Below are 21,855 nucleotides of genomic sequence, written 5' to 3'. Positions count from 1 at the left end.
CCATGGTTTTATCACAGAACAGGTCCTATTCAGAAGGGTGGTGGTTCCATAGGTCCATGAGTCAATCTGCATGAAGGGTGCTGTGCTCTGAACTCTTTCCTCCTGCCCTTTCAACATAGTCTCACCCCTCCCTTGAAGCAGCAACAGGTATGTAATACCACAAGAAACCAGTTCAAGATGTTGATCTAATGAGCAGTAGCTGTCGTCTTTGCTACAGTAGTTTATGGCTGGCTTGGGTGCCCAATCTTGTTCACTGCAGAGTCTCATGGGTGCAATACTGACCCAAGAAAAGGTGTGAGGATGGGAGGAGGAGCAAGGATGGAACTCAGCAGCCCCAAGAGAAGTCAGTTTACATTCACAAGGACCTCCATCCATGGTCCAACTCTGAACAGTGGATGCTGTGCCAACAGGCACCCCTGGTGACCACTGTGAATCTAAATAGACTCCAGATGTGCACACAGTTTTCAGAAATTAAACATTTCTTTTAATTGGCAAGTAGAACACACATTACAGGTCATTAGTATTTTATAAACAATATTAAGTTACAAATACATGTTAAAAATTGCAGTTCGTGGCAGCTAAAAGCTCAGAGTCCAAAATGCATCTCTGCAATGCTTCATTACTTCCCTTTCCCCAGTCTGCTGGGTGAAGATGAATAAAACATCATTTATCATCTACTAGGAGGTGGTCTACTATATACTCAAACAAAAAGAAAATCCCATTCCTAAGAGCATCACTAACAAACAGAGGCAAAGTACTTCAGCCATCTCAAATCATGTCAGATGCAATGAGGACACAGTTAAGCGTTACTCTGTAACACTTTAAGCAAAGATACAGATATCTTCACATTAAACTGATAGCTCAATGCTTTCTGTTCCAATTCAGCTTAACACCAGCACTAGCTTCAAGTCCATCATGCAGGCTTCCATGCCATCAAAGTTAGATGTTTATAAATCTGACCCTTATACAGAGGAAGGTTAGGGTGTACAACTAAACAGCATACTTAAATATCTATCTCATATTTAGCAGATCTTTATTCCCCTCCTTAATGACTTTTGTTGGTATTAGTGAGATACACAGCTCATTTCATTTTCACTACACTCAGAACATTAACAAGTTACCATTATGCCTGTTAATATACTAAATAACCTTTAACAAGTCTCTTTAAAAAAAGTATTTTAAAACATTTTTTGAAAAGTAGAAATCTATTTTCCAGAAAAACAAGTGGTACTAGGATAGCATGTACTCCAGTGCTTAAACATCCTTTCAGAGAAAACCCATCTTGACAGTTCTTGTGCCTGGGAGTCAGTGTCTCAGCTGCCAGACTCATCCTTCTCGCTGTGGTGGTAAAAGGTCATAAAAATCAGCTTACCTTGCCTTTCAGTTGGCAGAATTTCTAAGATTACCATTCACTGGACTGCATAAAAGAGACATGTAGCGTTGACATAAGTTCGTTTCTTCCTTACTCATATTTATGAGAGTCAGTTTTATTATACCGCTGAGGTTGCATCTTCAAAACCAAAGTCTGCTGAATGTGTCTGGAGAAATGACCTTGTATCTCAAAAATATCAAGAGTACCATTCAGATCTGAATTTCTATTAAAAACTGTGCACATTTAGCAAAGATTATGCTGCTGTAAAAACAAAAGGCCTGCTCCTTGGCCTGCTCAGAATACAAGCTACAACACAAGAGATTACACCAGAGGGTTTTTTCTCTGCTGCTTTTCTAACCACAGGTATTAAAACTAAAGTGTTACTAAGCTTTTCCTAAGAGAACACACAGGGGTGTGGCATAATATACATTAATCAGGAACAAAAAACAGTAACAAACAACCATTCTAGAAAATGCTGCATATTAGCAGCATGCTTGGTTTCAGAAACAAGGAATTGCACGGGAGTTGTCAAGATGAAGTCCACACACCTCGATCATTGAACTGATCACTAGATTCCAAGAAACCAAAGCAAATTTAAAAATACACATGACAACAACTGCCTAGAAGGCAGAGTTTTATCATCTGTCAATAACCAGATGAATAAAGTGCATAGCAACTATTATAACAGTTTCTTGAAAAGAGAATACGTTTAGCAAGCCTCAAAGTTTGTAAGCTTGACACTTATCCATACATTTTGCTACATGTGTGGCTTCCCTTTTGCTTTGCTATTTAGCTTCACTGATCGACCCTTCAGCACTGTCCTGTGATTTCCTTTGCACTTCATATGGAGTGTGCTGAGATCTCTGACTGCTGCCTGATGTAGGTCTGGAAGCTCTTGTCACCAATGGGATGTTCTCTAAAAGAAAAGAAAAAAATAAGGAAGAAGTACTATAAATAGAACTTTCTGTCAAGACATCAAATGTCAGAACAGAAAACGAACAGACAAAATCTTTTGCCTAAGTATGATTTTCCAAGTTGCCATTGTAAGGATAATACTGCATCTTACACGAACTGGAAGAACTGACTGATTGAATTGAACCTCTTTTTTTTTTTTGTCAGCCATGCGCAGAATGCTCCTTTATTTACGTGTACACAAAACACAGCCATGTCGCTGTATCAGCCACTCTTCCCATTTTTAAACCAACACTCTAAAATAAGCTGGTAAGTACATGTATCTTCTGGTATTTACTGCTCATTCCACAGGCACAGATTCAAAATTTAAAAGAAGAAAAAAGAAAAGAAAAGAAAAGGAACAAAACAAAGCCCACACTTATTTTTATGAATGAGACTGCATTAAGAAAACAAGCATTTTAAAATTCCTTACAGTCCTTTAAAATACTGTGATATCAATCCTAAGTCACGATACTACTTTGCATGTATCTGCAGGATCTGAATCTTTTTGAACAGGAATATGGTGAAGGTCAGAACATAAACAAGGGAAGCATCATTTCCCAGGACTGCTGCCCTGTTTGGACAACCCATTATACTTACTGGCTTCCATATTTTGTCTTCTTAAATTTATCCCTCTTATACTGAGCATGTTCCTGCTCTAAAGTTCCAACACCTTCAATAATCAGCTTTAGTGTTTTATACGTCTCCTTAGGGTCATCAATGATGAAGGTAGAATATTCTTCCTCTTCAGGTCCATCATACACAGATTTGCTGCCACAGGCCTCTGGGGAAAAAAAAATAAAGTATGGGAATAGGTATGAGGCAGGGCAAAAAAGTGAGACAAGCAGACTAAAAATACTCAGTCCCTTGGTTTGCTTCTGTATGACCACCACAGAACTGTGGCTGACATCAACAGCAACAGCAGCAATTCCCTGTCCTTTTGCTGGGCTGTTGACAGGCACAGAGCCTGTCCCATGCCCATTCCCATTCCCTCCTCCCTGTCTTGTAAGGAAAGGGCAGCAAGCCTGGCAGCCGCTCCCAGCTTGGTGCAAAGCTGTCCTTTGCTGCACATGCAATGCTTTCATCTCAATTACCACTAGCAGTGCCCCATGCACACTTTTTGGGAACTCTGGCACAGGCCTAACTCTGCCACTGTGCTGCAGGATTGGCCTGCATGAAGTCAAGTATTCACTTGCCAAAAGGACAGGTTCCATCCCTAAGCAGCAGCTAAGCAGTAAGTACAGCACTGCACAACAGGCTGAATTTGAAACAATTACAGGTTGAAGTAGTCACATAAGATGTTTTACCACATTGTTCCTAAAATACTATAAGCATAAGCAGAATACGTCACGACTACTGCCTGGCTGCCTGACTAAGGACATATCCTAAGAAGGGGCAAGTCATGCTACCTTCTTATCTTACCAGGGAGCCTTCCTGGCGAAGAGATCAGGACACTGACTACACAAATATTTGCACTACATTTATCAAGGGATCTACTTCTGCATTGTAGTTGAGTGTATTCAAAGGGGAGAGGGAATATTTTACTTTGTCTCTATTTTTCCCTAGCTTTCTATAGCTTTACTGCTGTTTCAATCTCAGCTTTCAAGTTACCTTCCCCCTGCTGCGCTGTCTGTGCCAGATCTGCGTCCTTTTCCCGACACTGAAACGCGAGGCTAGCTCTGGCAGCGAGGATTCGGAACAGGGGAAAGCTGGGAATTGGTTCAGACAGCTCGGAAGTGGTGGGGATCTTAGGTTTGCAATTGCACGGCAGCCAGGAACGGATTAAAGTGCTTTCCAATCTGCGCGTTTGACACCACTGGCTTATCTCATATTATAAAATAAAGTCCTATTTAAAGATCAGTGCCACGGTGAAGGCTTCCCTGCCACTCCCTGTGCTAAATTCGGATTTCAAGTCTGGCACCATGTACACCGGATACTTTTCTTGGCATGCCTACTAGTACTAACTTCCTCTGCTGCCTCTTCTTTCTTTTTTCCTTCAAGTCGCATCTCTGCTCCACTCAGCTCCCGAGGGTTTCCCAGCCCAAACTTCACTTTTGAACATTTCACAGACATCCACAGGTCATCTTTCCTTGATAATTCTCAAAGAGCCTTCCTGAGGAAACCATTTGTATCCAGTCTGTTCTTGGGATCTGAATCAGGGAACGTGCACATGACTTCTGGTAACACAAAACCATGCTCCACTGAAACCTCAACTTTGGTAGTGCTTCTTTTCAGGATCAGTAAACTTCTGGTTTAGTGCATGCTCTGATTTCTCAATTCAGAGCATCCAAGCAATGCCCCGTGCCTATGCTATTTTAGAATGCTGTGGTTAAGACCATATTTCAGACAACTGTTTATTACGCAAAGAACTTTGTACAGACTATGAGACTGCACACTGCACCAGAAATAAGTCATACAACTGCCTCGAGACAGCAGAAGGGGAAACAAGTTAAATAACAGCCACCGTATTCTAGGATGTGATTCACAAGGCTAGGCTAGCAAGAACATACAATTTTTCACAGGGTTTTTTTGCCTTGCTAAGTGTATTGGAGATGCAATGATCTTTCATCCTCACCTTGCATTTTCTCCAATTTCGGCATATACAAGTTGAAAAGAGAGTAAATGCGCTCAGTTTCTCTGTCTCCATCTATATCCAGTTGTATATTTGCTGGCAGGCCCCTGTATGGCATCAGGAAGAAAGGCAGAAGTTACATGCTAAACAGAATATTAAGGCACAAAAAGCACTTAACAAGAATGAAAGTGAGTACTCATGAAAGTCAATCGATTGTGTATCATAGTGCTCAAAACTTCATATTTAAAAAAAAAAGGTAGACAAGTTCAAACTTGTGTTCAACAGTTAGATTTATCCAGTATACTTTCAATCGGACTTGAAAGAGATGACTGTATTAGTATCCAGACATTATGGTGAATTACTCTTCTATAACCAGATGGAGGAGCCAAAGCACTGAACTCTCAATCATTCAGGTCTTACATTCTGAAACTAACTACCACTATAGGCTTGTTGCTTCTCTCATTTTAGATTAAAACAGTTTCCTACAAATCAGACAGAACCTCTTCATTTAACAGAGAGCATGAGTGGTCCCCTTAGAAAAATTTCAGTTCAGAAAAAATCTATAAGCAGATGATTGTTTCACCAATTTACAAATGAGATGTTGAAGGGATTTCTGACATTTTTACTAATAGCAGATGATCAGAACCAAAGTATCTTATACTATAGCCAACTCCTATCACTCTCTTGAACTCTAAAAATGTCAACATTTTGACAACATGCAGATACTGACAGTATCAGAAACAGCAATAAAGACGGCCTTTGAAAACACCATGTCATCTGCACAGATCTTCTTGGTAATTGCACACCTGCATGTCACGCTGCAGAGACGCACAATACCTAGACAACAGCACGTTACCCATCCTTACCCTGTGCAGGGCGTGCAGCCAGGAGTATTATCGGCAGTAGCTTTACAGCAAAGCCAGTGGCCGTTAAGATAGGCAGATGGATGGTAGACCGTGAGGCGCTTCTTGTTGCATTGACTAACTTTGGTGAGGATATCAATCCAGTCCTTGGCCTCCACACAATTATTTGCTTGGATATACAGGACTCTTCTTTCAGGCTGGATCACCTGGAACATCTGCAAATGAGGAAATAAGCCACAGAATAAACCACCAGAATGAATCGGTGAACCTAAGACTGGGCTCAGACTGATGATTTATTGAAGCAAAAACACAGCATACTAAAAGAATGCACCAATAAATACATTTCAACACAAAATCAAGCAGCAAATGTGCCCTTAAAAGAACAAGACCTTACACCTGGAGCAAGCAGTAAGATATTGTTCCTGTAGGAGATGATTTACAAATAGCTAATATCAACTTGCTGGTTGGGCCTCAGCAAGATTTGTTGTTGGCCTCAGGGATGCAATTTTAGTAATGCTGCATCTCCCAAGTTTTGGAAGGTTGACAGAGGGATCAAATGAAGGGCTGAAAGGAAATGCTGATCAGCAGGGGGCAGAAAAGAGAAAAATCAGAGTTTGGATCCAGCCTTTGTGACAGCTTTGCTTTAATATTGCCATATCTCTAGTCTTTTTAATGCCTATTTCAACATGATTCTTTCATTTTAATAACTTCCCCGCTTCTGCACCCAACTATAACTGCTATTAGCAAATCACAGCAATAAAGTTTCTCTTTAATCGTCACAGGGTGGTTCAAATAATTATACATTAATTCTGCATTATGGCTTGTGCACTGAAAATCTGAACTGCAGCTCTCCCACCTGTTCAAAACAGCTTGCAAGCAAAAATGGCACAATCACATTTATCTTACTCCTCTTGAAGAAGTAAGTTTCTGATGCACAGCCTTATTGCTTGATTATTCTGATCGTGCACAAAAGATAACTAAGCTCAAGTTAGTGATTTAAATCACAAATTTTGGAAAGGCAAATGCCAACCATCTTCATTTCCTCTAGCTTCTGCAAATACTTAATTTTAATGGGTCTTCCTCTCACTCTCAGGGATTCCTAAATTATCCTTCCCCCTCTACTTTTTCATTTGATTATTCAAATCATTAGACATTACACTGCCCATATCATGTGGAATATTATTTTCCAAAAGGCTAGTTTCTCTGTGCTACTTTAAAAAGAAAAACAGAGGCATACACACACAAAAAAAAACCCCCACACACCAAAAAAACAAAAACTCCATCAAAATTGAAAACAGCTTTTGTCTGTTACAAAGACCTGAAACATTGGCCTGAATTTCTGCACCTAGTTGTGTAGGAGAACATTGCAGACTGGCACCAGGCACAATTTCTTCTTCCCTTCTGGGGCTTTTAGGTGCACATTCTTTGAAATAGCTTGCCAATGTACCTGCTAATTTGTGAATGAACAGGTTTTTTAATTACAATGTATCTTCTAACGGGAAAGGGAAAGGTCCAACAGATATTTCCCTGGATTCAGTATCCTTATGGATGTCAGACAATAATTAGAAAGGCAACACACAAGAGCAGTGCAGGAGCTGCTAGTGTGATCAGTCCAGCACTGCCAAAATACACACCGAAGAGAGAGTCCTTTTAATAAAAGCTTTCAGGATATAACTGGCAGTTTGAGATTGGGAAACAGGGAAGGAAGGAAGGAATGAGGAAGACAGGAGCATGCAGCTCAACCCTCTGTTAACAAAGAACTCCAGGAAAAAGAATTTTTATGTCCTTCTGGGGTAAAGGAGCCTTCTGCATTAGAACAAAGGAACAGATTTAAGGAGTATGGCTTTGTGTAAGGCGATACCAAGCTAAGTGAACTAACATATGGCAACTGTTACTGAGAAGCCCACAACTAAGCCAAGAATTTCAAGTGATTGCAAGACCTTCACACTACCAAAATCACCAGTTGTTTCTCAAACAACCTGAATAGCTCTTAAAGCCACCCCCACACCCCCCAAACTGTGCTTAAGGAAGATGAAGGGTACTGGCGTTACTGCCAGAAGGACAGATTTATTAGGAATGAGGAAGACATACTTGGTGCAATTCAGAGCACAGATACATAGAGAATATTTATAGAAAATGTGAATCTTTAATCACACTTAGCACCCATGATGGAATATCCACCGCAAATACATCTGGTGTGGTGTTTTGAGAATTCTGTTCTTGCTGCAACATGCTATTTATGGATGGCAAGGCAAATGGGAATATATTAGCATGGGAAGGTGATAATGGTATTTTTCTACTGCTTATGGAAAGACTCTGAATCTTACTTTCCAGAATGGATGTAGTCACCTTTCATTTCCTAGGTAATACTGAACTTAAGCAACCAAAATAGGGCACATTTTCTGATGCTAACAATAAAGGCATGGTTCTCCTGTAATAAGTCTTCACAATAAATGGATATTCGGGATGCATTCCAGTCCAGTAGACTCAGCTTAAGTCAAAGACTGCTATCACTGAAGAGTTGATCAGAATTATAGCTCAGCACCTCTCCACACACAGTTTTATCTCAAATGTGTGGTTACTTTTAGTTCAGCCAAGTTATTTTGCAGAATACAGTTGGCAACAGTTCATCATATGTTACAGCTGCCTTCTGATAGCTTGAGAATTATTTTACAGCTTGCTTGCTTTTGCCTATGTAATTAACATGAGTTACACACACCAGAGCCAGCTACAGTACAATGAAGATGTGCTCTAGGTGCAAGTGAACTGGAACTTATTCCATTTTTTAACAGAGAGAGATACGCTACCAAATTAATACCTGACAAACAAAAAATACTGAGGAGTCAAGCACTGTATTTCACTTCAGCAAAGTGTGGTTTCAGGCACCTAATATCTAGGGCAAGTCTGAGTACTGCCCTGCATGGTATCTACAAGCAGTGTAGATGGCAGAAAAGACTCAGAGGCAGAAAAGCTAAAAGTCACAACCATTTATGTATATAAAGAAGTCTGCAGTAGATGCATGTTTAGAGCTGGAAAACACAGAGCTGGTTTTTTGTTTATTTTTAAATAAAACTTTTTAAGGACTGTACTCAGCTTTACAGGCAGAAGAGTACAAAAAAGATTCTCAACATCACCCAAACAGATGATGTCTAAGAACTGTTCTTACACAACAAATGGAATGTCTCACATACAGAAGCTGGCAGTAGTGTTCCGTGCATGAGAAATACAGCTGCATTTTATTCCCTAATGTGGCAATCAAAATGCTAAACCATACTGGCATAGCACAGATGTTATTTTGGCACATGTCCTAACCCAAATATATATGCACTTTAATTAACAAATAAAGAAATCCTGATAACGAAGAAAGAAAATGTGATCCTTCACAATTATAAGCAGTCAGTTCCTTCCCAACAGAAAGTTCTGACAGAAAGGGCAGGGACTTGATTATCTTACCTGTGTCTGACATTACAGAGCCCAGACAGCTGATCAGCAGTGGTCAGTACTGAGTGTGCTGCAGATCACGAAACCCAAAGACTGCTGACTGGGCTGTTAAGAATCTGAATGGACTGTACTTTTGGAAACTCCTGCTACTATATACAGAACAAGCAGCTGTGGTTGTACATCTCTCAATAGAAACCCAATCCAGGTTACAAAAGGGAAAAAGGCGATTAGGCTGGTGGATCTAGACCAGCCTAACAAGTAAATTAATGAAGATGACCTACTTACATTTTTCATTTTAAAGGATTCCTCCTCCAGTCTTTCCACTGCCAGAATGTTTTCAATTGGAATGCTACACAGAGGGTGATCACCTGCAGAACACACACACACGAAAGATACTGAGCAACTTATTCAAAACTCAACTTCACCCTCTGCCCTTATTCCAAGGGCTAATTCAGTTTCTTTGGAGATCATTTTGACTGCAGAACAAAGAAAAAAAAAAAAAAATCTTTCACTCAGCAGGGATTTACTAGCATGGTCCTTAAGAATTATCTTAAGTTCATTTCTGTTTTTAGCTGCACTATGTTATTCTAGCAAACCCCTTAGAAACTGACTTCTGCAGTAGGACACAGTGTATTTCCTGACAAGGTGACAATGAAAGAAATCATTCTTGTCCGCTCAACTGTACTAGGTTGATGGTGGTGACGTAAGAACTCAAAGTTGAGCGTGAAATGATGATTCGCATGATCTGAACATGTTTCCTTATCTTTCTCGCTCCTGATGTACTTATATGATGGAAGGAAGGGGTATTTGTTGTGTACTACTGAACAGATGGTAACAATTTGTGAAAAGCAAAGTCCTTGACATTAGGCAACATTAAGTGAACGCATTTTTGCAAGTTCAAAGCTTGCAGGCAAATCCCTGCCTACTGCAGCCAGCTGTGCCAATTCATGAGAATCTACAGAATTTACAAGAACAAGCTGAGATGTACCTGAGAATGTTCAATACAAACCCAAATCCCATCACGAGGTATTTGTATCCTGAGTTTTGTTTCCTTGGACAATGCACTACATAAACGTGAAACCTACAGATGATGTTGATAACTGATATTAGAGATATACTATCAAATATTCTGCTAATTTATAGGCTACTTTGCTATCCAAGAATCTTCTCTAACAGTCAGTACAGACATACTAAAAAAAGGGTAAGAATGTACAGGCTGACAGACTTGCCCACACTGTGCCTTCTACAGTTACAGATTTAGATCTCAGTCCTCTGTTCTTACACAATCCTTACGTTTAATCTTCGTTTTAATGTATCAAAAAAGACATGTTTTGTTACCTTTGCTTTTCTGATAGGTAAACTCATGGTTTGTCAGGCGAAACCATCTCTTCTTGAAGTTTTTCATACCAAATCGTTTTCTTCCCTGTGCTCTCTTGATCATGAACCTAGTAAACAAGACAACAGTTGTTACAATACACCAGATTTCATATATACATGTATATAAATATATGCATACATATAAAATATGTATCTATGCATATAGATTTATACATATATATACACACACAAACATGATGGCACTTGCGAAGCTTTAGGAAGGGACACAGTGTTTTCTAATGACTGAGGCCTTGTCTTGACAAGGCAAGTCACATTTGGATAGGTTTAGTGCATCTGTGAGTTAAGTCTGTCCTTTTTCCAGATCCAGATAAGGGGCAAGACATGTAGCCTGAGTTGTAGTCTATACAGGGGCTCTAGTTACTTAGCTAAACTGCAGTTTGTGCCCTTTCCTCCATTACAAATTCAGCTAAATAGTTTCCTACTAGAGCAGAAAAAGGGCAGAATACGGTTAGTACTGCTCTGCTAAGCTTGACCTGTTAACTCTACAAGCTTTTAAATTCATTTTTTTTAAAGCTGTGAGAAACCTCAAAAGGTTTAGAGTATGTTTAATAATTAAAGGACAGGTGTAAGGCCTCTGGAGCACGGGGACTGTACCATTATATGTTTGTTGCGTTCTAGCGACTCTCAAGCTCTAGAAACAAAATCAGGATGTTACACAGCTGCATTTGCAATTGCACATTGATGCTGCAGTTGGAAATGCATTTTCAATAACATATAAAGCAACTGAACAGCTGAAAACTAGAACTCCCCATCCTCCCTTTTTTTTTTTTTTTTTTTTTGACAGAGAAGGGGCATTCATTTAGTGAGTTGTCAGTTTTAATTGATTTCAAACTTGAATTAGCTTACAAGAAACTGTGATGCATCCAGCACCTTCCCAACCACTAAATCAATCCAAAAGCTTCAAGGTGACTTTGGAAGGCCTAGTGACTGAATACTGCTCGGTATCACTTTTGGTGGAAAAAAAATGTGTACACATATGCAGTAGAGTCGATAACAGCTACTCTACACATTACATTAACTATTGTGCCAGATACAGAATTGTACAACAGAGCCAGTAAAAACTACTTACTACAGAGTAGTTTTTATCAAGTAGGAAGGCACTATACACCACAAAGAGCACACAGAGAGAACAGTGAATGATTTTCAACAGCAGAGCTAAAATGCTTAGAACAGCTTAGAACATACTGTTTCTCGCTTCTGATATTTTCAGTCAGAAAAATAACATTGCATCCAACTGAATCGCAGGTCTGTTTAAAGCTCAAACAGAAACCCAAGTTCCTTCAGACTTTTAACTGTTGTGTAAGCAGCTGGGCTGGCGCCTGCTGCCCATTCCAAGTTCTGTGAGCAAAAGCTGATAAGAACTCTATATGGCAACAGATTTTTTTTTTTTTTTTAAAATCCATTATAGTTGCACACTTGTCCCATTCTTAAAATGGTCAGACAGTTACCGCCTTGGTTCTTATTCTTGGATTACTTGAGAAATATCTAATAAAACCATATGATTCAGGTCATCATCAAGCCCACTGGTGGTATTCTTCATATTTAAAGGTGAAAGCAAATTTCAAGGGAAGAGCAGATACCCTCGGGCTGGACAATATGCTCTTCAAGTTAGTTTCTCTACCTTCTCATGCCAACACTTAAAAGGTGACTTAAAACTGCAAACTCCTACGGAGCTAACTCCTTTGAAAAATGCAAACTCCATACTGCAGAGCTAAGAGCACATTTCTAAAGTCTTCATAGCTGGCAGAGCCAAGAAAAGAACGCGATTGTATTTCCTACAGATAGGCGACAAGCATTCAAAGCCACAGAAGTTAAGGTCATTTAAAAGGATGTATTTGTTTCTAACATTCGCAGAATGTGCAAGAACTCAGAGCAAACAGTCAGCAGCACGAAAGAAAAAAAAAAAGTCTAAGAGGAAATCCATTTCAGTGCTGGGTGGTTGGAGATACTGTTTCTTCTCGTGTTTATGGCAGTCCTGAGTTTGATTTGCCTTAGCTTTGCTTGGAAGCATCAGCATGCCCCTTTCACCTACAAGAATGGCAGGACTGGTTCTCCTTTCAATTCTTTTCTTTTTGGAAAGAACCAGGCAGACAGCTGTTAGGCAGTGATGACATGATCAATGCCAGCAAACTCAAGTGCCAGTGACTGATCTTTGGTACTGTACGTTCATTCAAAAGTACATACGCTACAGCTTTCCATCTAGATACTCTTAACAGAAGCATAGATAGATTAAAAAACCAAAAGCTAACAAAAACATTGCAAAGGCAAACAGAAACCCCACTAACCAGCCAATCAATCTGGAGAAGAATCAAATCAAAGGCTGTGAAAATTCCCACCCGCTCCCCATGATATAACATGGCAATAACGCAAAATGTCAGGAAAAACAGACAGCTGAAGGCTTTTTCTCAGGGTTTTCTTAACCCTGAGAACAATTTACGTGAATGACACTTAAGTGCCTAGAAAATGTATGGTAACTTCTTAATACTTCCAGCAAGTTCATTGGGATCTACGCACTGAATATTAAGCAAATCTCAGTGCTTCTTGGAGCCTTTGCCTACAGATAAGGGTCCTTTATTCTCTCTTTAGAGCAGGTTTTTATTTTAAGAAAAGAAGAAAGAAAAAAAAAAAAAAAAAAGAAAAAAGAAAGAGTTGGTCAGCATAAAAGAAAACAGGTAACAAAATGTTCTCTGCTGGGTTGACGTAGGTATTTCAGGATTTGTTAAACAGAGTACTTCCTCCCCAAAGTTAAGTCAGACAAGTCCATTGCTGCAAAGGAAGGACATGCTGTCAGCCAGTAGCTACAGCAAAGCACCAACTGCCGCTACCATCTTACCTGCATGAACTATTACCATCAACTTTCTTTACTGTTAGTTTAAGAGTCCTTACAACAGCAGCCACAGGCCGAGCAAGAAAAGACAGAAAAAAATCAGACAGGAGCAAAAGAAAGACAGAGGCAGAAAAAATAATGTTTTAGAGTTAGAGGGGAAAATGTTACAAACTATACATTTATTTTCAAAACCAAAAGAATGATAAATATACAGAATTAAAATAGACAAACTTGCTTCTAGGGACAAACGCTTATCAGAAAAGTGAAGTGAACTGCAGAGGTTAACTGGAAGGGGTAGTCACGTTTTCACTGAAAACTTGATTTTTGCATGAAAAAGCCACCAAGAAAACTTACTTCCGAGCAGCAATTCAGCTTCCTGAGCTCTCACAGGAAGAATTTGGAATTTTTAGTTTCTTCCTCCCAGCTCAAAGAAGCTGTTTCCACAGTGCACTTAGATAAATCTTAACAACTTTTTGTAACACAAAAAATGTCAACAATTAGTATCTAAAACCAACACAGGATACAGAACATGCTTTCAAAAACAGAGAAAGCTATTAAAACTAGAAACTGTTCCAAGTGCATCACAAATTTTCCTCAAAATGGCCATGATAATGATTAGCATATGGATCTTACAGGGCAGCAAAAGCAAATTCCATTTGCATGCTTTGCCCTAAGATATTCAGTACCTGCCTTCACAGTGGAATTTTACAGTTTTTGTTCACTGGAGCTCAGAAAAAAAAAAATCAACTCGATTTTAACACAACGCTGATTTATTTTGCCTTAGCTGTGCTAATTGAGTTATACAGGCCTCTTTTTCCTCCACTTATTTGTAAACTTACTTAAGTTAAGATCTTTAAATCAAATGAAAAGATGTTAAAATCAGCTACAGCAGCCACAGAGAGTAGAAACAGCAACACAAGAGTCTTCCTACGTTCTTCTCTGAACGCATGGATGGAATAGGGGTGGTGGAAAAAAAGATCGCTACCTTAGAACGGTAGCAAGCACACAAGTAGCAGGTTTTGTTGCGCATGCATGCTTACCCCTCTTTAAGCAATATAGGTTGCTCTATGCTCTTGTGATCTCTCCTTCCAGAAGATGAAATTAAATCTAGAAACTAAAAGGTGAACAAAAAGCATAGATAAAGATGGCAGCACAGCACTACCCAAATAAATCTTTAACATTTGTACAGCACAGAGCTAAAAGAAAATACTGTAAAAGTAGTTAAACAGAAGGTAATGGGAGAAGCTTGAGGAATTTGGGAGGTTTCCTGGGTTGTAAACTAAAAATAGCACAAATGCTCTTAAGCAGAAAAACTGCAGATGACCAACTCTCTTGTGCTTCTCCTTTGTTACATGTATCTTTCACTTCCTTTTGGACTGAGCATTTTCACGGATCTGCAGCATTCTATGAAGCATGCACGTCTCAAGCTCTAAACAGCAGCTTGTGAATCCAACATAATTATGAAGCAGAAGTAGATCCAAAGAGATTCTACTACTGACATGTGCATAATTTGATAAAAGTTTCTTGAATATTACAGTTATCAGGAGTTTGCTTTTTCTAGTACATGCTTCCTGGTTTACAAACAGTACGTATTACATTCTAGGATTCTGAGCATCAGCTTCAAAAACACAGCAGGATTTTCAGAATATTCGTATGCATTACTTACGTTTTTTACTGCATCTGCATATTTCTGCTCATTAAAATAGTCATAAAAAGTAGCCATGTAGGATTCCTTGAAATTGGCCTGAAATACAAAGCCAAACCCATGCATGTCATAATACAGTTTATACAGAAAACATTATTGTTAACAGCAGCAGACCATGAAGCACTGCAGATAAGAGGGGTTTTTTTTCTGGCCAGAGATAAAATAAGCAAAGTGCTACTTTCCTGTTGTACAGCACACATTCAGTAGTACCAAATTTTTATTTCAAAAAGATAGCAGAACGCATTTGAAATGCTCAGTTACTCCAGCTCATAATGCATTCTTCAAAAGCTTCAAACTTCTGCTTTGACTTTTAATCTTGGTCCTAAAAGAAGCTGACAAAAAGTGTGGGAGAAGGAATTCTATTGTCTCGAAGGATTTGTAATTGAGGTACAAATTCATCTACAGTTGCCTGTGTGATTCCTAACTAGACCATCAGCGACCCCAAATTATCACCAGATATAGCAGCGTGGTGCCTCAGGTACACAGGTTTTATTTCAATCAAACATCCAGAGCATGGGCATTTAGATTTAATCTCATCACTGACTGGCAGAAAACTTGAACTGGTATGAAAAGAAAAACACAGCCCTTCCCCCTTATTTGGCTCAACTTCTCAGTTGAGCTTTAAAATGCTGAAACAATCTGTAAAGCCCTGTAGTTGCTATCATGTACTGGAGATAAGTAGAGAACTTCACGGGTTTTCCTAATCACTGTCTATCTTCCACAGAAGGAAGGAATGAAAAAACCTGGAACAGACTTCTAGGTTGGTCACACAATATTGCTTTACTGAAAGCTAGTTCAGATTAAGACAGATTTAGTTTTCCTGTGAGCACGAGAGGCTTATAATCAAAGCAATCATAACCAGTTCTGCATAAGCCTAGTGCAACTCAAGCATTTTAAAGGCTTAATTATAATGAGTGATAAAAGATTAAAAAAAAAAATCACTTTCCTGAATTAAGCCTTTAAATGAAAATGGCATACTTACTGATTTAGATTTTGATAGGCTGCCTAGGGTTTGAATGGTTTTAGAGATAAGTGTCAAAGTTCGAGAAGTCTGAGGATCCTAGGAAAGAGAACAGTATTATATGGACTAGCTATTTAAAATATGGAGTAGAGAAAGGTAAATCACATTTCTTTTTTCTTATTTCACTTGCAGAAGAATAACATAAAATCAGAAAAGACCAAATAAAACACTGCAGGAAAAAACTTGGGTTTTTTAAAGGCTTTTGACTCTTAAGCCATCATGCTTCATAACTACTCTATTGCTCTTCAGAGAGCCAAAGGCAATCACTTGCAAAAGAAAAAGAGAGATTTCTATCTTAAAGACTGTCCTGGTCCTCCCCACTCCCAATAAGGACAACTACTGTAAGTCTTTGATAAGCTGCTTAACATCCAAAATATTTCCCACATTGCTGACAATCAATCCAGCACTAACATAACGTGGCAGAAATGAAGCAGTGACCATCTTTTTCACAGTAGCTTATACCATCTTCCTTGTTTGTCCTTAAATTTCACTGTTACTCCCACACCTCCCAAGTTCTTCACATACACAGTCATTCAACATATGCTTCATATCCAAGACAGACATAGCAGATCTTTGAACTAACAAAGGTACTTCTCCTAAAGGCTATTAAAAGAAATGAAGGAAGAATCTTGATAAACAGACTATAGTGACAGAACCATATACGTAGCTAGAAAAAAAAAAAAAAACTGATACAGTACTTACCGGATGGTGTGGTGTAAGATGAAAGAGGTTTGGAGAAAGAATAGCAGGAGCAAAGAATCTCAGGAAAATAAAGCTGCTGACAGCTGTATACCTCACATCTAGGTCACCTATTAAAAAAAGACCTCTACTCAGCATTTCAATAATCCTCTTTAAAAACCTTCCGAAATTATCAGAATGCCTTCAGAAAGCTAACTCAAGCATGTGCTGGAAAAATATGTATTTGTGAGTTACAGGATTAACTGATGATGGAGGATTTGGAGCCCGAGGATAGCTACCATAAACCAAGGAAATATCAATGACAGTCTTTTAAAAAGAAGTGAGTTCACAACACAGGCCACAAGGAGAACACTATTCACTTTCCCACTGCACCGGGAATTTCATACAAACATCTGGTATTCCACCTATGCAACTAAAGTACAATGAATAATTTACATAGTTTATTAAATGCTCAGCACAGAGGCCAACTCAGTCATCTAGTTATAGCCCCAAGCACACATGCTGTACAGACTCCTAATATACCTATTCCAGTTGGTAATTAGAGAAAACATAACTGACTTTCTGTATTTAATTATTTATCTATAAAATAAAGATCAGGACAGCATCATCAATGGTTTTCTGCTTGAGCTTCTCTAGTGTGCAGTGACTGTTTAAAAGTTGAACGCGCAGTACTCTAAAACTTCCTTTATTGTAATCTGCTTCCCTTCATGAAAATACAAAGGTTGGTTGTTTTGCTCAATTCCAGTTTTATATTGCCCACTCATTCTCACAGAGCCAAAGCAACTCGGAGGGAGCAGAAAGAATTCTCTCTTGACAGCCAGAAAACCTAAGCAGCACATGGGCCTCCTAGGGCAATGAGTTTGCAATGACTCCAATAATTTATAGGTTGGCCTTTATTACAGACTGACATATGAGCAGGAAATAATTCACCTGCATGGAGTCTGTAGAATGAGCCATTACAAAAAGCTGAACATCTGAAGCTGAGCATACTTTGCAAATATTGAAACCATAAATACATACCATCATAACGTTATTTTTAAGTGCTGTTCTCCTTTCAAAGACATTTAAGGAAAACTCATACAATCATTAAAAGTCATGTTCTTTGCAGAATAAATAATCAAGGAAAACCCAGCATTAATACACATTCCAAATGGTATTTTGCACAAGGTGCTGTTCCATTACTAAATCCATCACAGATCATACAGACTGCTAGACTACACCTACATTTTAAAAGTATCAGTTTCGTAAAATAAAACAATATGTAGAAACTCACCTTGAAAACGTTTGGCAGCTGATTCTCTCAGTGAAAAGAAAATATCACACATCACTGTAGGGCAGCTTACACCAGATTTTGTAATTACACTAAAAATGCGATCAACATATTGCCTCAGATTTTCCTGAAAAATGCAATGATTATGGCAAAATTATTATAATTTTCTCCTGTGGAAAGCAGTACTACTCCTGGTTTTATTCATAATGGCATCATTAAAAGATCCTCACTTTCAACATTATATGCTTGCAAAACAATCTCACAGTCAATGATACTCTATTTGGCAAATGCACATATTCAAGTACAAGACTATTATTCCTATCAAAAACAAACATCAAGCGATACGGCTGTATGGCATACCGTTCCTTTTCATAGTACCATTTCTACGTCATTAGTAGAATGTTATCCTTGTCCTCAAGGGTGGAGGGAGAAGTGATTAATGTTCTACAGATACTGTATTTACAGCATAATGTAAAGCTGTTGTAAAATAATTATAAAAGTTTGTGGTGTTAAGAAAGATTCTAGTGTGTCATAATAAATGACAAAATTATTTGCAACATCAAATGTCTGAGGACCTCAGTTAAACTTGATATTGTAAACAGAGACTATGTCTTCAAATTCTAACACATACCCTGTTATTTTCCAGGTTTTCACCATCTTTTAATTTCACAGGATCAATTTCACAAGGTTTATGGACCTGGCAGATCTAGAAAAAAAAATATATAGTAAACAACTAATACATTAGTTTACCTTCAAGTAGAAAAAGTTTTGTAAAAAGCATAGTCTGTTAGTTGTTTGGGGTAAAAGGCAAAAGTCAACTTTATTAACTATTTTTTTCTTTTGACAAAGCATCAAAGGTAAATTACCTGTGAGCTTTACTTTTTTCAAAAAAATGTAATATTAATTTGTTCTACCCTTTCCTTTGACTGAAATGAAGAACTGTTTGTTAAGACTCTCTCAAACAAGGCTGTTCAAGAAAAGTCCTATTTTGCCAAAACAGTCAACTTTGAAAATATATCTGTATTCTTTAAAAACTTGACATTTTTAAATTAGATATTAAAACAACAGTTGAAGAAACTGTCAAATCATTTAAAGGAAGTCTGTAATCTGAAAGTATTGCCCGATTACTACACTAAAATACCCACATACACCATCTGGACTGGACAGAAATAAACCATTGTTACAATGCAAGCATCACATACACAGTTATCAATAATTTTATTGCTTTATATTGACTGGATGAAATGTATTACTTATCTTCCCAGCAGCTGATGTATATATTCTTTATTCATCTAAGTTATTATTTTATTAATTTCTCCACAACAATAAGTGTTAGATTTTATAAAATGGAGTAATTTAGTTAAATAAATGGAAAATTTCCTTTTTCTTTTAATACAATCCAACTGTTTCTGTACTGGGTGAGTCAGCTGTGGCTAAACCAGCACACAGGATTTTAACATAGAAACAGGCTTTTACGCATTATTCCTACAAGGTCATCTTAAAAGGGGAAGGAATAAACAGGATCTGCTCCCTGAAGGCCTTTTACAGTGACGTGTTATCAAATAAACAGTCTATAACTGCTCTTACCTCATCTATAATTGGCTTTAGTGTAACTTGCAGATAATGCATCCCTGCCAGTTTCATTGTCTCGTCAATGCACTTGGAAGTTAATGAGTTCCCTCTGAAAATGGTGTTTGGATCTCTGGAAGTGAACAATTTTCTGTAATTTAGTCTCTTTGTAATAAACTGCTAATATATGGAAATAAAAGAAGTGGTGAAAGGTGATGGAAATCCGAGTTTGAATGCACAAACAAAAACCTCCCTTTGACACCAGCCTGCCACTAAATGCAGTCACGTAGCATTTAGTGTACTTCCAGTTTATAACAGAAAAGCAGGAGTCACGGTAACTCCAGAGGGACTACAGATTTTCTTTGTATTAGCACAGTGTGCTCAGTGCACCATCCAAACACATGGCAACACGCAGGCTCAAATCAAAGGGGTTTACAAAATAAACACAGGAAAAAAAGATTTTGTTTTCTGCTATCCACTGCCAGATCCAATCCCATCTTTGTTCCTCAGCCCTCTAATTGGAAAGATGAGACACACAGCTTGCCTTAAACATTCATGATTAGGAAGAAATCTGTTTTTTGTTTCAAATAAATTAAAAAAAAAAAAAAAACAAAACAGTTTTACTCAGTACTAGATTATTTATTAGCACACTATAAACCTGAAACGATTTCATATGAACAGCTGAAGGTAATGTATGATTTCACAGCTATCATCAAATATAACTAATACTGAGAAGAGTGAAAATCCCTGCTCTGAGACCTTACAATAGTCTTGCAAGTAGACCTCATGAAACACAATGGGAATTCCTCCCAAAATAAAACTCAGTAGATCTTCAGCGCAGAGGATGTGTTTATAAAGAACTCTGCCACTCAGCTGGGAGGAACAGGGAACAACTCCAACAGATTCTTTGGAAATTACGAAGTTCTAGAAACTGAGTGCAGGATCCTAACACTAGCCAATGCAGAGTAGGTATGTTTGATAGCAATTTGTTTTTCGGTACTTACTGAGTTCTCTTCACTTCAGCATTCGCAATGGCACTTATGAAAGGCACAATTCTGCCATAGTGTAAGAAAAGCCTGACAAGAGGGATGGCTGCTTCCTGTTTTTCTCTGCAAACTTCACCCAAAATATGTGCAGCTGACGCTGAAACAGGCTGAACAGTGGAAAGAAATTAAAACTTTGAGGGACCTTTCCAGAACAAGCATGCATTCTTTCTTTTCCCATTAGCTCCTTACTGTAGAACCCCACACAACTGCTGCAATGGCCAGCTACCCAAACATGCCTGTACATAACATGAGTGGGCATTACATTCCAGTTTTTGTTGGCTCTAAGTGCTGATTGCAAGAGGGCAGCCATTTAAAAACCATTACAGTACACACTCTTTTTTCCCCCCTCATTTTTAACAGTTGTCTTTTCACTGAATGTAACTGTTGCCTGGGAAGTAAGCGAAGAGGAAGAACTCTAACCCTTCTCAATTTTAAGCTACAGTAAGTACAAAACTCAGGTCTTGTACTGAAAAAAATAAAAGCACTGTTACAACTACAAGAAATATACATTAATGGCACACATGGTACAACCCTCTGAAATTTCAGGATTATTTCTTGGTTTGGGTTTGTTTTCTTTTTTTTTCTAATTACGCAAGTAAGCCCCTTCCCCTCCAGTAAAGCAAAACCAATTTATTAAACGGAAGTTTACTTTGCATTTTCACATCAGTAAAACCAGAAAGCCACCGAGAATACGCAGCTGCTAAAAATACTGGTGTTCCTGGGTGTGCCTTCACCCACCATACTGCATGCAGATTAAGATCTCTGCAAGGACTGAAAACAACTACTAGGAATACGCAGAGCTTAGCAAGGCCCTCAGGTCTGAAAAGGAAGTAGCTGAAGTCTCCAGTAATCACACAACTCCCAGCAAGATAGCTATTAACATTCAGAGACACCTCTGTGAGGATGATCTGCAGGTTGAACAACAAGCAGCACAAGCAAATTACCTCGACATCTGCAGATTTTAGCAGGAGGTCTCTAAGCGGACTGTAATAGTCTGAGGAAAAAACATGGTCCTCAGTGTAAACCACATTTAACCTTAAGGAACCAAGGTCATCAGGTTTCAATGACTTGTTACCATTATCTCTGGGCTGCAGGAAATACCTGATACGCCAAAAATAAGA

At 38.5% G+C, this 21,855-nt stretch overlaps 1 protein-coding gene across 1 annotated transcript in view; it reads right to left on the bottom strand.

Annotated features, from left to right (window-relative positions):
- Positions 1 to 461: 461 nt before the first annotated feature.
- The window catches only part of RASA3 (RAS p21 protein activator 3), a 132,120-nt gene continuing 110,726 nt past the window's right edge, over positions 462 to 21,855 (bottom strand). The window contains exons 10-24 of the mRNA XM_086770058.1: positions 21,679 to 21,835; positions 20,693 to 20,841; positions 19,707 to 19,821; positions 18,751 to 18,825; positions 18,123 to 18,246; positions 16,853 to 16,959; positions 16,112 to 16,189; positions 15,091 to 15,168; positions 14,465 to 14,538; positions 10,538 to 10,644; positions 9,485 to 9,567; positions 5,762 to 5,973; positions 4,899 to 5,002; positions 2,924 to 3,107; positions 462 to 2,288 (exon numbers count right to left, since the gene is read on the bottom strand). Of these exons, the coding sequence (XP_086626184.1) occupies positions 2,213 to 2,288; positions 2,924 to 3,107; positions 4,899 to 5,002; positions 5,762 to 5,973; positions 9,485 to 9,567; positions 10,538 to 10,644; positions 14,465 to 14,538; positions 15,091 to 15,168; positions 16,112 to 16,189; positions 16,853 to 16,959; positions 18,123 to 18,246; positions 18,751 to 18,825; positions 19,707 to 19,821; positions 20,693 to 20,841; positions 21,679 to 21,835 (1,723 nt within the window). The 3' untranslated portion in view covers positions 462 to 2,212. The remainder of the gene's footprint in view (positions 2,289 to 2,923; positions 3,108 to 4,898; positions 5,003 to 5,761; positions 5,974 to 9,484; positions 9,568 to 10,537; positions 10,645 to 14,464; positions 14,539 to 15,090; positions 15,169 to 16,111; positions 16,190 to 16,852; positions 16,960 to 18,122; positions 18,247 to 18,750; positions 18,826 to 19,706; positions 19,822 to 20,692; positions 20,842 to 21,678; positions 21,836 to 21,855) is intronic.

This window comes from Chlamydotis macqueenii, chromosome 1 (genome assembly GCF_036417535.1).
Source record: "Chlamydotis macqueenii isolate bChlMac1 chromosome 1, bChlMac1.mat, whole genome shotgun sequence".
In the NCBI taxonomy this organism is placed as follows: Eukaryota; Metazoa; Chordata; class Aves; order Otidiformes; family Otididae; genus Chlamydotis; species Chlamydotis macqueenii.
Note: the sequence above shows the minus strand (reverse complement) of the source record. Positions and strands in the feature narration are given on the sequence as shown.